The sequence below is a fragment of the Rana temporaria genome, chromosome 9, assembly GCF_905171775.1.
Source record: "Rana temporaria chromosome 9, aRanTem1.1, whole genome shotgun sequence".
NCBI lineage: Eukaryota > Metazoa > Chordata > Amphibia > Anura > Ranidae > Rana > Rana temporaria.
The window spans coordinates 21,923,987-21,937,229 of NC_053497.1; the positions used below are offsets into that span (position 1 = coordinate 21,923,987).

At 44.1% G+C, this 13,243-nt stretch overlaps 1 protein-coding gene across 11 annotated transcripts in view; it reads left to right on the top strand.

The window, feature by feature from the left end:
• HUWE1 (HECT, UBA and WWE domain containing E3 ubiquitin protein ligase 1) overlaps positions 1-13,243 on the top strand; it is a 207,481-nt gene that overhangs the window by 160,391 nt on the left and 33,847 nt on the right. For all 11 annotated transcript variants that reach the window (XM_040322927.1, XM_040322930.1, XM_040322933.1 and 8 more), the window contains 5 exons: positions 2,041-2,329; positions 4,966-5,068; positions 5,668-6,211; positions 11,318-11,837; positions 11,997-12,103. In XM_040322927.1, the coding sequence (XP_040178861.1) occupies positions 2,041-2,329; positions 4,966-5,068; positions 5,668-6,211; positions 11,318-11,837; positions 11,997-12,103 (1,563 nt within the window). The remainder of the gene's footprint in view (positions 1-2,040; positions 2,330-4,965; positions 5,069-5,667; positions 6,212-11,317; positions 11,838-11,996; positions 12,104-13,243) is intronic.

Here is a 13,243-nt window from a genome sequence, read left to right on the forward strand (position 1 = left end):
TATCCATTGAGGGACACAAAGATTTTCACCTGTGGGTTTTACTGCCACCTACAGATGGATTGGACACTGACCATTATAAAAAAATAGGCCAACCCTGGAAGAGGGACGAGGACATTACTACCAGCATATGTTAATATTTGTGTTGGTGTCTTTGGAGGACAGATGTCTTGTCTTCAGCTGTGCTGTATAAAAGACTAACCTTGCTAGCATAATTTTTGCTTACTCTTTCAAAGTTTTCTTTTCAATCAAGACTTTTTACCTCTGCTGTTAGAGCTGGTCTCTATTTACAGCTGACGGGCATGTCTGTTTTCAGCCTGGCTTTTGAAGTGTTGCATCCATACCACGCTGAACTGTATGTTTCTGGGATAGGCTTGAGGTGGCCTTCAGATACTGGTTTCCAGATTCTGTCCCGGTAATAAGTTGACTGTGGAGCATTCTTCGAGTCCAGAGCTGCATGTGTTGCCTCAGCACTTGCTCTGTTTGAAGACTCCATTTGTGAGTAGCCAGTTTGGCCTGGGAAGCAACTCTAGTACACAGGTCACTGTGTGCCTTTTTAAAGTTCCCTGACCATTTCTCTGCGGTAGGGGTCAACTCTGTGGGATTAAGCACTAATGTTATCTGCTGGGTTAAGTGCCCTGTGTGCACACGCTTCATGCTTTTTTTTTTTTTTTTCCTGCCACATGGTGTTGAGGAAGCAATTCTGCATACGCTACTCCTGCTTTTGCTTGCCTGCAATTATGTTGGTCACTAGACGCTGTGGGACTGAGCAGTGACATCTGGGTGGAGTACATGCGCATGTACTCTGCAAATCTTGGTCGCAACATGTCTGATTCCCTCACGGTTCACTGGCGCCTCTCCACCCAGAGCCCCGGATTTGATCCAGCAGCATTAGAGCTGGTTTATTTCTATGATTCTGGTTGGCTGGAAGTGATGTCATAACGTCGCTTCAGGCTCTATTAAGGAACACATACGTAGGTCATACCCGCATGTGAGATTGGTGTTTGCACCACACGTGAAGTATTGCCACAAACGTTATAACGAGAGCAATAATTGCAGTGCTAGACCTCCTGTGTAACTCTAAACTGGTAACCTGTAAAAGTGTTTAAAGCGTAGCCTATGGAGATTTTTTAAGTGTGGACTGTTTTAAACTGTGACATGTTCGGTATCCATATCCATTTACTTAGCTTAACTTCTTTTATTTTACCAAAAGGTTATATATCTGGGTTTATTTGGATAACATCAGGGAGGTAGTGGGAGAAGTTGAGCGGATGCTGTCCTGCACGTTTTTTAGCCTGGACCGCAGTGTATTTTCCAGGCGTGACAATTTGAAAGCAGCCAGCAATTTCTGGACTTGGAGTGATCCCTACACCTAGAGGTTGTTTTTAGAACCCTTGTCAGAAGTGAAGGGAAACCAGATGATGGCCTAGCCTCCAGTTTCAGCATTAAAGTGGAATTAACCACTTCAGCTATGGAAGATTTAACCCCCTTCCTGACCAGGCCATTTTTTGCCATATGGACCTGCGTTATTTTAACCGACAATTGCGTGGTCGTGTAACACTGTAACCAAACCATTGCTGCACTGTCAGTGCTCCAGTCAGTCACAAGCACTTTCATAGTCTCCCACCTTCCTTCCAGATGCTGACTCTTTGCCTATTGGCTGGTATGCAATAATAACACTCCCATGCATTTGACCTGGGAGTTGCATTGTCACGGAAAAGCTGTGCTGGGAATGTACTTTGAGCTGTCCACTTGTGGCTCTTGTACACAAAAGTAGGTACGGAGAAAGGTTTGACCAAAGAGACATTAAATTTATCTGTCAGCATTTTGTAGATTTTTAGGTTTAATTCCGCTACTGGACAGGGTTTTTCTCCAGATACAGTACATGGGTTCTGTAGTAGACAGTCCTCCTGTAGGCAGCAGTATAACCTAAAGGTGAAAGACTTCTAGTATTTTTCAATGAACTCCAAGTAAAGTGGTTTACATGGAGTATAAAAATATATATCTTTTTATTTTGCTAATGACTTTATTTTTCTGGCACAGGTTTTGGCACAGCAAAGGGCAGAACAGCAACGGCGAGAACTTGCCCAAAGCACCACGTCGGACACCCCAATGGACCCGGTTACCTTCATTCAAACCTTGCCATCAGATCTACGCCGCAGTGTGCTAGAGGACATGGAGGACAGTGTTCTAGCAGTCATGCCCCCTGACATTGCAGCAGAAGCACAGGCTTTGCGCAGGGAGCAGGAGGCTCGGCAGAGGCAACTAATGCATGAAAGACTCTTTGGTCATAGCAGCACTTCAGCACTCTCTGCTATCCTCAGAAGTCCAGGTAATATAGACTTCATTATCTGACATTTGTAGCTGTAAATATAGTTAAAGTAGCGGTTTGTCATTTTACATTTCACTTCTGTGTTTTATTGGCTTTTCCATGTCAGTACCTTGAGTAAGAAAACGGGATGTGAGAACTCAACCAACAGAATGGGCATTTGTTGGCATGCATACATAATATTTCCTGTTCTCTAGGTGAAATGTTCCAACCAGTCTTGATTTATCCTACAAGTTTAAGGAGATATTTGCAGAGAACACTGCACCGATGTCTACGGTGCATGTGCGCTGTAGACAGCGGCGCACTGAGCGTCATGCCGGAATTATGCCAGTCCCTCGCGCATTCGTGGGAGTGACTACATTGCCGCTCCGGCCAATCACAGCGCTGGAGCGGCGATACCCAGGAGAATCGCGGAGGGGACATGGCGGCGGAGAAGGGAACGGGAAGCGCTTCGGGGGGGCTTCGATCTCAAGTAAGTCATTCATAATAAGCAAGTATGCTATGCATACTAGCTCATTATGCTTTTCTCTTGCATGTGTTTTTTTTTTTTTTTGTAGGGGAAAAAAAATCGGCTTTACTTCCTCTTTAAGAAGGGTAGCGCCCCCTTCAGCGAAGAATCAGTTTTGTGCTTGTGTCTGAAGGTGATGCTTCCCTGTGTCTATCTGAAGACTTTTTTTTTATTTACTTTTTATTTTTGGGGCATTTGTTCCCACATCTGAACCTCCCACTACTGCCAACAGGAACTGTACAGAGATCCCACATGCAAGAGTGGGGGTGGCCTGTAATGTCTGTTTGGCGCTAAACCCTGTGGCCTTGCTGGCAGGGCGTGCGACAGGTTCAAGTCAGTGATTCTTCTGGAGTGGAGGCAAGTTCCCTAAATGCCCTGTGAAGGTTACAGGTCAGAGACTGGTGACCCCTTTAGAGCATAAGCAACCAGCCCTGGGCTCCAAGCAAAAGCTCACGATGCCTCGGTTCTGTAAGAACTGCCCGTCTACCGGTTCTGAGTACAAATCCACCCTCTTGGTGGAGGAGAACCTGCACTGGTGCAAGTGAAGGGACATCTGGAGGTGTATCTAGAAGGTTACAGATGACTGCTTTCTTCTTCTATAGTGTATGCACTCAAGAGCATCTAGAAGTCCTTTTTTTCTTTTTTTTTTTCTTTCTTGGCGATGTGGTGCTGGTAGAAGAGTGTTCTCAAGGCGCTTTTTTTTTTTTTTTTTTTTTAATTGTAGGCATTTATATAGCACTGAATGTAACTACGCAACAGACCATTTTCTAAGTGCTTTACATATATATTTTTTTACTTCAGTCCCTGCCCTCAAGCAGCTTACAATCTAATGTTCTTAATTCACATTCATACAAATAACTAGGGCCAAGTTAGACGGGAGCCAATTTCCCTACATGCATGTCTTTGGAATGTGCAAGGAGACCCACGCAGGCACAGGAAGAATATGCAAAATGAATGCTGGTAGTGCCATTGTTTGGTATTTAATCCGACTAACCAGTCCTTTTTTTTTTTTTTCTTTTTTCTTTTTTTTCTTTTTTTCTTTTTTTTTCTTTTTTTCTTTTTTTTTTCTTTATTCCAAACTGTCCAAAAGTTACCAAACCTACAGCCTGAGTAGTGTAGTTGTCAAAGGAGCTGAATTTGCCGATCAGCATTCTGGAACTTCAGGTGATGCAACTGACTTTCCTACACTGGTCTGTCTATCTGTGACTCCTCTTTAGGGTTCAATCAGTGCCATGGCTGTGAATGTACAGCAATCGCCAAGTAGTTATGGGAAGCCAAGCTGTTCATGAAATGGACCTGAACCTTTTCATGGGCAAAATTTCACTTTGTCTCTCTCGGTGCAGATTCCCAGCATGAAAAATTGTCAGGTGAACTTTTTCGCGAGCCTGTCGTACTGCGCGTGCTCGAACGAGCGGTGCATGCTGGTTACTCGGCTGCACCGTATCCCGGGACATTATGCTTGTGGTCCTGTGAATCGTGTATCAACAGTAATCATGTGACCTGCATTTGGGCAGGCAAAAAATGTATAAGAGGCAAGTTTAAAAAAAAAAAAACCGTGGATTCATTATAAGCTTAAATTTAACTATTCATAACGTTTTTAGTATCACGAAGAGCCGGTTCACACAGGGGCGGCACGACTTTGGGGGCGACTCGGCAAGGCGATCTCAAGGCGATTTCAGAGGCGACTTGCAAAATGACTTCTGTATTGAAGTCTATGCAAGTCGCCCCCAAAGTCGTACAAGAACCTTTTTCTAAGTCGGAGCGACTTGAGTCGCTCCTATTAGAACAGTTCCATTGAATAGAGCGGAGCGCGACTTGTCAGGCAGCTGAGTCGCCCCTGTGTGAACCCACTCTAAGTCTTACAACTACTTTATTATGAGGGTCTGCACATGTGACAGACTCAAAGGTGCTGACTGTGACTGCACTTTCTGCCCACATGTTCCATACTTAGAAAGTGGTACTATCTGTTCTCACAATAAAAAGCGTTCTCCAAATGAAGGAGGTAGACCTATCATCTGCCTGTCCTTCGTTCTTGGAGTGCTTTTTCTTTTTTCTTTTTTTCTTTTTTTGGACTGTAAAGGAAAAACTTAATAGTAGAATGGAAAAAATAACTGCCTTTTTTTTTCTCTAGCATTTACAAGCCGCTTAAGTGGAAACCGAGGGGTTCAGTATACACGGCTGGCAGTGCAGAGAGGAAGCACCTTCCAGATGGGAAACAGCAGTACCCACACAAGGTAAGGGTAACTTGGTCATACCGATCGCTGGGTTTGCTGTGGGTTTTATCCCTTTTGTTTAATCTCTAGAAAATAATAGCTGATCATTAGTTCAGTTACATGAAGTACATGTGCAAAACATTGTTTGATTTCTAATTTGCCCTGATTAGACCTAGGATTTTATTATTTTGCCAAGCTGTATTCTTTTGAGAAGACCGTCAACTAGCTTTTTCAGAAAATGCCTAAAATGGCAGCCTTTATATTACCGTCATGACAGGTTTACTTTCAAGCTGAACTGCAGGCCAACAGCTAAATGCAGGGTTGAAATATGTATATATGGGAGATTTTACCTGCCAAACAAATTTCTATAGCTCTGATTTTTTTTTTTGTGTTATAACATTTAGAGGTCTTGTCCTTTCCCTAAGTTGTTAACACTTGTTAATGGGTGAAAGTACACTATCTCTTCTAGACTGTAAGCTCGAACAGGCAGGGCCCTCTGATCCCTCCTGTAATGAATTTTATTATAACTGTACTGTCTTCCCTGATGATGTAAAGCGTTGCGCAAACTGTTGGCGCTATATAAATCCTGTATAATAACAACCCTTTCTCTCTCCTTCTAGGCCTGCAGGCAGTAATGTGGACAGTTTGCTCAGACTAAGAGGAAGACTTTTGTTGGATCACGAAGCGCTCTCATGTTTGCTTGTACTGCTCTTTGTAGATGAGCCAAAACTTAACACCAGCCGTTTGCACAGAGTCTTGAGGAACCTCTGCTACCATGCACAAACCCGAAACTGGGTTATCAAAAGCCTTCTGTCAATCCTGCAACGCAGCAGTGAGAGTGAACTCTGCATAGAGAGTCCCAAGAGTTCTTTAAGTGGCCCTGATAAAAGGGGTGCTGCCAAGGGTTGTTCTTCCAGCCACGATAATCGTCCTTTAGAACTGCTGCACAAAATGGAGTCCAAAAACTCCAATCAGCTCTCTTGGCTCTCTGTTTCAATGGATGCTGCTCTTGGATGCAGAACAAACATATTCCAAATCCAGAGGTCATTGGGACGCAAGCACACAGAGAAGCATGCTGCTTGTGGCTCTACTGTTCATATCCACCCTCAGGCTGCCCCTGTGGTGTGCAGGCATGTGTTGGACACGCTTATACAGTTGGCCAAGGTAAGTGGAAATGTGGTCGAAAAAAATTAGACGATATGACGCTTTAGAAAAACATGTCTGAATTTAGTTTTCCATTTGTTTTGTTAGTCTTTTCTTCGAGAAAACAAAATGGACATCACATACTGAGAATTTTTTTTTTTTCTCTTTTTAAGGGATAGGTGCATTTTTACTTTAAAAATTGGTTATAAGCATATAGGTCAACTGCAATAAAGTAGGTGCTCATCACATGCTTTTTATGTGCTTGCTTTGTGCACCAAGCTTTTCACATCCTTGGTTCCAGAGGTGAGGCCAAGGAGGTGGTCTCTGTGTGAAGAAAGGTACTTTTTACACCAACTTAACACAAACCAGTGTGGACCTGGTCCTGTTAAGAGCAGCCATGCTTCATACACAGTATGGCCAGGGTTTGTCTTCTGTCTATATGGTATAAGCTCAGTTCATTTTTAGAACAATAATCCTGGAAATCATATCAGTACGTGCATTACGTTATTTTATTATTATTCATGATTTATATAGCACCAACAACATATTTTAATATTCTGTGATGCTTGTAGGAGTTTATCTCACACAGTAGACTGTCAGTGATGATTGATAGCCAGCTACCATGTCAACTGGGCTCAGAAGGTCTGCCAAGTGGACAAAAACTCGCTCTTCAGCAATCTCTGTGGTCCACATCCCAGGAGTGGCACAAATGGTTGACTACCTCGGCTGTCACCACCTGGATGAAATGGAATGGGTACTTTACCCCAGGGCTTTTTTTCAGGGGGAACTTGGGGGAACTCAGTTCCACCACCTCTGGCTCAGACCCTTTGTTGCCTGCTCACTACAATCACTTGTAAACACAGATCTCTGTTTTCTGTGTTTACAAGTGACAGATCTACACTGTGTGTAACCCCCTGATCTCTGCACTCTGTATGTAATGCAATCCTGGTATTTAATTCCCCTTTAAGACCCTTCTACTGTTTGTGAAATCTGAACGAGTCGTGGTTGAGTTCCTGCACCTATTTTCTGAGAAAAAAAGCTCTGCTTTACCCAGACCGCTTCCATCTGATATGTCAGAAATGGAGAACATTTTAGCATCCAGATTCAACAAAAAAACACCACTGTGGCTAAAGATTATTTAGTGCTATCTTTGGATGCCCTTATATTTCCCTAGTCTCAGTTCAGGCTAATCTATGCCTTTACAAATTCTGCTTTGTCTACTCAACAAGCGCAATGCACCAAACTGGCCCAGAAGATTCTGGTACAAAGGCATACTCGGACATCTAGCCTATGCCCAACAGACCTAGTCTGCTGTCTCAGGGCCCTCTATACCATCCTACTTTCCAGTCTTGTGCTTTAACAGCATGGCTGTTGAAGCCTAGGTCTTAAGAGATTGAGAGGTATCCAAGTCTGTTACAAGAAAGACAAGCAGTGCCAATCAAATTGCAGCAGTAATTGTAACATGTTTAATCCAAGTAGTAATACACTCACTCAGAGTACAATAAAAGCAGGCACACCTTTGTAAAAGTCAAATGGACAGCAGGGATCCACAAACGATCATCCAGGCAGCACTGTAGTGTCTTGTTCGGCGGCACCAGTGGTTTCCGGTGTCATACCATCCTCCCACTGAGACCAGGGACCTTCCGAGTGACGACTTCCTTCTGCGCCCTGTATGTTTAAGCTCGGGACACTGGAAACAACTGGCGCCGCGGAGCAAGACACTATAGGGCTGCCTGGATGATCGTTTGTGGATCCCTGCTGTCCATTTGACTTTTACAAAGATGTGCCTACTTTTATCGTACTCTGAGTGAGTGTAGTACTACTTGAATTAAACGGGTTACAATTTCTGCTGCACTTAGATTGGCGCTGCTTGTCTGTCTTGTATTTTTTTCCCAGTGGTTTTATTTGATTGACAGTCTTCCGAAAGGCTTCCGACGGTCGCATCTATCGCGTCACGAGTATCCGAACGTCGGTGCGGCTCTATACGGCTAAGCGGCTGCTTTTCTGCGGCCCTCCCTGTGCACTTCCAGCACAGTAGCCTCTTTCAGACATGTCTCTAACCTTGCAGCTCTCTTCTGAGTCCACCACTTCTCAATGGATAAGAAATCTGATTGCTAGAGATTACACTCTCAAGGACAATATCCTCATGCTTTTCCACCAGATTAGTGGGAGTTTCCTGGGGATTTCCGGGAAAAGACTGTGCAGCCCAGCTACACCCGGACCTCTTATTAGTATCTTAGTCAGTCTTATGTGGATGCAGCTTTCAACTTCAAGGTTCATGCAGCAGCAATGTACTTGGGGCTTGTTTCTCGCCCTTCTCATAAATTGCTTGGAGATTTCCCAGGGTCTCTGAATACTTTTCCTTTGTTCTGTTTTGTATAATTAGGAGGAATTTTGAATTGGCCTGTAAATTTAATATCTTGGATTACAGTACAGGCCACCCTTCCATTCCTTGCTTACTCTGCTTGCTACAAAACTGAGGATTCACGGAGTGGTGTCGTTATAGGGGAGTCAACAAGGGGTTTGTGTTCTGAAAAGCCTTACCAGTGTCCAATTAAAGTGTTACTAAACCCACAGCCGTGAAAATCAGTCTGTATGCAGGAAAGCATGCTTGTTATACTCACTGTGGATCCGAAGGGGGGTTAATTCACTTCATTGTGTAAAAAGAATGTTTGATCCTGTCTTATCTGAGCCTCTCCTTCCACAGTCCAATTATGCTCCTGGTAAGCCTTTGCAGTCACTCTGCACATGCTCAGTTTGGCGTGTATGGCTAGAGTTTTTTTCCCTAGCAAGGTGCATATTATCAGCACAAGTCCAATCGGCACTGTCCAGATGGTCGGGTCCTGCAGCCTCATAGGACCGTCCGAGTAAAATTAAAACTCCTGCAAGCTTTAACCAGACACGGGTAGAAGTCATAAGACTGCTAATATACTGCTGATGAGAAAGTATTTAGCAGTTTATATTTACTAAAATAATTGAATTTCCGCTGTGTACTGTGGGAGACCAGATATAGCAAATGCAGGGTCCTGGGTTTAGTAACACTTTAACTGAATGTATGAGCTTTTAACTCGGGGGGGGGGGGGGGGGGGGGTCTATGATTCTTAAAAGGGAGGTGGTAATCCCTAAAGCCGTACATTCGTCTAGTCCTGTGGTTGGTGTCAGTGGCAACCTCAGCCTGGGCTCCAACCAGGCCAAGCCACTAACGTGCTTCACCTAAAGCGGTATTCAACCCAAAATGTTAACATATTGCAGCTTGCCAATAATTAAATGTGGTGGCTGCAGTAGTTTTATTTTTGTAAGGCTTTTTTTCTGTTTTGAACTGGTGATCTGGCCAGTAACACACCACCTGTATACGAGTGTGCCCATTGAATGAAGGAGCACAGAGGACAATTTTGGTCAGTAGCTTTTTAATGTCGGGGGAGGGCAGTGTTGTACTAGCAGATTTAGATGCACTAAAAAATTTAAGCCAAACTCCAGCTCTCACTTTATAAGCAGTTAAATCCACAGTTTTTTGTATTCCTTTTGGGATAAAGGATATACCCAAAATGATTGTGCCTCTAACTCGGTTCTCAACCTGGGGTGTTGGGACTCCCTCAAAGGTCAAATGACGATTTTGCCAGGGGTCACCGAATCCTGGGCTGTTCCTGAAGCCCGCACTGCTCTCCCAGCCTTTTTGCGGCCGCCCACTCAGTTCACAGTGTGGCTGGGGGGGCAGAGACTAAAGGTCATCTGACCGGTGAGGAATGTGAAGTGGGAGGGGCTGGAGGAGACCCCATCTCCTGATTTTGGCATAGGTGTCACTGCTGTGAGACACCACATAGTTGTAGACACAGTGCGTAACACTACCTGTGAATATAGTTGCCATTAAAAGTCCCCACTACAGTTCTCGATCAGCAGATGACCTTTATCAAGAGCACCTAAGTTGGCTGATCAGAACGCCCCCCAGCACTGCCACTGATCCCACCCCCACCAAGGAGTAAGAGGAGGAATAAAAATAGAGTACATGGAAGGGAGCGGAAAAGAGGGGGAGGAAGAAAGAAAAATGGAGAGAAAGAATAAGCGAACAAGAGACTGCTAAAGAGAGGGATGGAGGAAAAAAAACAATTAGGAATGATTGAGATAAAAGGGAAATAAGGAGAACAGAGAGCGGTACATCCTAAAAATGTACCATAAAAGGATTTAATACTGTAAGAGTGAAAGGGACTCGGGGAGTGCTAAATGTCCATGGGTTAGGGGTGCAAATTACTGGTCTTGCCTTGTGTGCCGACAACCCACTATACGAAAATTTTACCGCTAGGGGTCCTCACAACTTGGGAAATTTTATCAAGGGGTCACGGCACTAGAAGGTTGAGAACCAATGATTTAACTGCTGCATCTGCAAGAGAGCTTCTTTTGAAAAACGGATTTATTGGCCAGATTACCAGGTAAGACCCATAAATAAATTAAAAAAAAATTCTAATTGGTAAACTTTGCTTGGTGAAAACCTGACCGGCGTTAACGGGAAGTTTTATATAGGAAAGCAATTCTGAATATGGCTTGATTACATATTTTACTAAAAAAAGCAGATGCTGGTGAAATTGGTTTTCTCTTCTGGCCCTTTGGGGAAATTACATTTTTAGTGAAACATCTGCCACCTACAGAAGTTTGGACACAAAGAAATGGTTCTTCTCTTTTGGGCTGTACGGCAGCAAATAAATCTGCTGAAGGGACTAATCCTAGAAGACAGAGGATTTAAAAACGCGCTACTTCAGCGTGATTTCAAAGCTGCTGGTCAGTGCGATTTCATGTTCAGGTTGTTATCGGTGCAACTTCAAGCACACATGTCTATGCAAGTTGCACATGAAATCTCCAAAAGAGTGCAGGAACCTTTTTAAAAATCGGTGTAAGTTGGAGTCGCACTGATTTGAACAGTTCCATAGGCACAAATGGGGTGCAACTTTTAAATGTGGATCGGGGTTAAGGGTTGGATTTTACTTCTGCAACAGCTGGAGGGCCACATGTTGCGCACCCATGACTTGCATCAATTCCCATATAATGTTTTGAAAGATTGTTGTTGAAATTAACAGATGAATGGTCTAGAATATTTAAGAATTATGTGCCGTTATGACACCTTTTTTTTCTTTGTAGGTGTTCCCCAGCCATTTCACACAGCAGAGGACCAAAGAGTGCAATGTAGAAAACAGTGACAATAAGGAGAGGAGTATAAAAGTGACTTGTAGCCCTTGTGTTACTCCATCTAGCAACAGTGGGCCCAGCAATATTTCTACGGACTTCTGGGACTTGTTAGTTAAATTGGACAACATGAATGTGAGCCGGAAGGGGAAAACATCTGTAAAATCTTTGCCTGTGAGCTCTGGAGCAGAAGCAGAAAGTTTGCAGTGCAGTTTGGAGGCCTCCCCATTAGGACAGCTCATGAATATGTTGTCTCACCCCGTCATTCGACGGAGTTCGCTGCTTACAGAAAAACTGCTTAGACTCCTCTCCCTTATTTCAATTGCCTTGCCCGATAACAAATTGTCTGATGGTGTGACTAATCAAAGCAATGCAATCACACCTGCACCTGCCCCCACCCCTGCAACTGCACCAGTACCTCTCCCCGTACCTGCTGTATCTGTGCCGGCAGTCATCAGCCCAAGTGTAGTATCAAGTGAGTATGACTTTATCTTCCATACACTAGGTTTGTGCAACCTTTTGAGGTCATCATTCCATTGTAAACTATTTTCTAAGAATCCTGGTTTATCAAATAAGGAAGGTACATGTGAGACTTTGTTTAACTTTTTTTTTTCTTCTCTTGCCTTTTGTAAAGGTGTGATGAAAAGTATCAAGTCTGCAGTAAAGTCAAGCGAGCTCAGTGTGCTTGACAAGATGGCAGTTGCTGGGCTTACAGAAAAACAGTTGCAGCTTTCTGTTGAGGTGAGAAGCCATTGTGGTGATGTATGAACATTGAGAAGATATACTGTATGTTCGAAGAATGGCAAAGATGTAATTTGTACAGCTCTATCTAATTAAAGCCGAGCTCCACCCAAAAGGGGCAAGCTCCGCTTTTTCACATCTGCCACATTTGGCACTTTTGCCACTTTTTTGGGGGTGGCAGCGGGTACCTGGTTTTGACGGGTACCTGCTCCCACTTCCGGGCAACATCACCCTGCGATCTCCGAGTATTTTCACTCTTTTCCTGCACCCCCCGAAGAGACGCAACCCAAGTGTCCTTATATTAAGTCAGAAGCTACAGTACTTGTAGCTGCTCACTCCATTTTAAATTTTTTGCCCAGACTGGAGATCCTCTTTACCCTCTAGCTATAATTACAAAGTAAGCCTTAAATGCATTTTATTACTCTGTGATGATCTGAAAACACAAGACACTTAAAGGAGTTGTAAAGGAAAATGTTTTTTCACCTTAATGCAATCTAAGCATTAAGGTGAAAAAACTTCAGTGTATACCGGCCATGCCCCAGCCCCCGTTTTACTTACCTGACCCTTAGAAAGTCCCGCGCACGGTCCCGACATCCCCTTCGCCGCTCTGCCTGGCACTGATTGGCTAGAGCATATGGATTGAGAGCAGCGCAGCCATTGGCTGGTGCTACTGTCAATCGCATCCAGTGACGCGGTGCGCTGAGTGATACACTGAGCGGCTATGGCCGCTTGCTGTATCACGGGAGCGCGCCCTCAATTACTCGCCACCATGCAAGCGCTCTCGCATGACTGTGGTGAGTAATTGCGGGGAGGACCAGAGACAGCGCTGCCGAGGGATCCAGAAGACGTGGATCGTGGCCACTCGGTGCAAAACGAACTGCACAGTGGAGGCAAGTTTAACATGTTTGTTATTTTAAATGAAATTTTTTTTTCCTTTTACTAACACTTTAAAATGATACTAATGGTTCATGTTTAAAAAAAATTAAATAAAAATAACATCGTACTTGCCTCCACTGTGCTGTTCGTTTTGCACAGAGTGGCCCCAATCGTCCTCTCCTGGGGTCCCACGCCGGCTCCTCCCTGCAATAGATGACCCCCTCTGGGAAGCTCCTTCCCTAGGGGGTTACCTTGCGGACACGC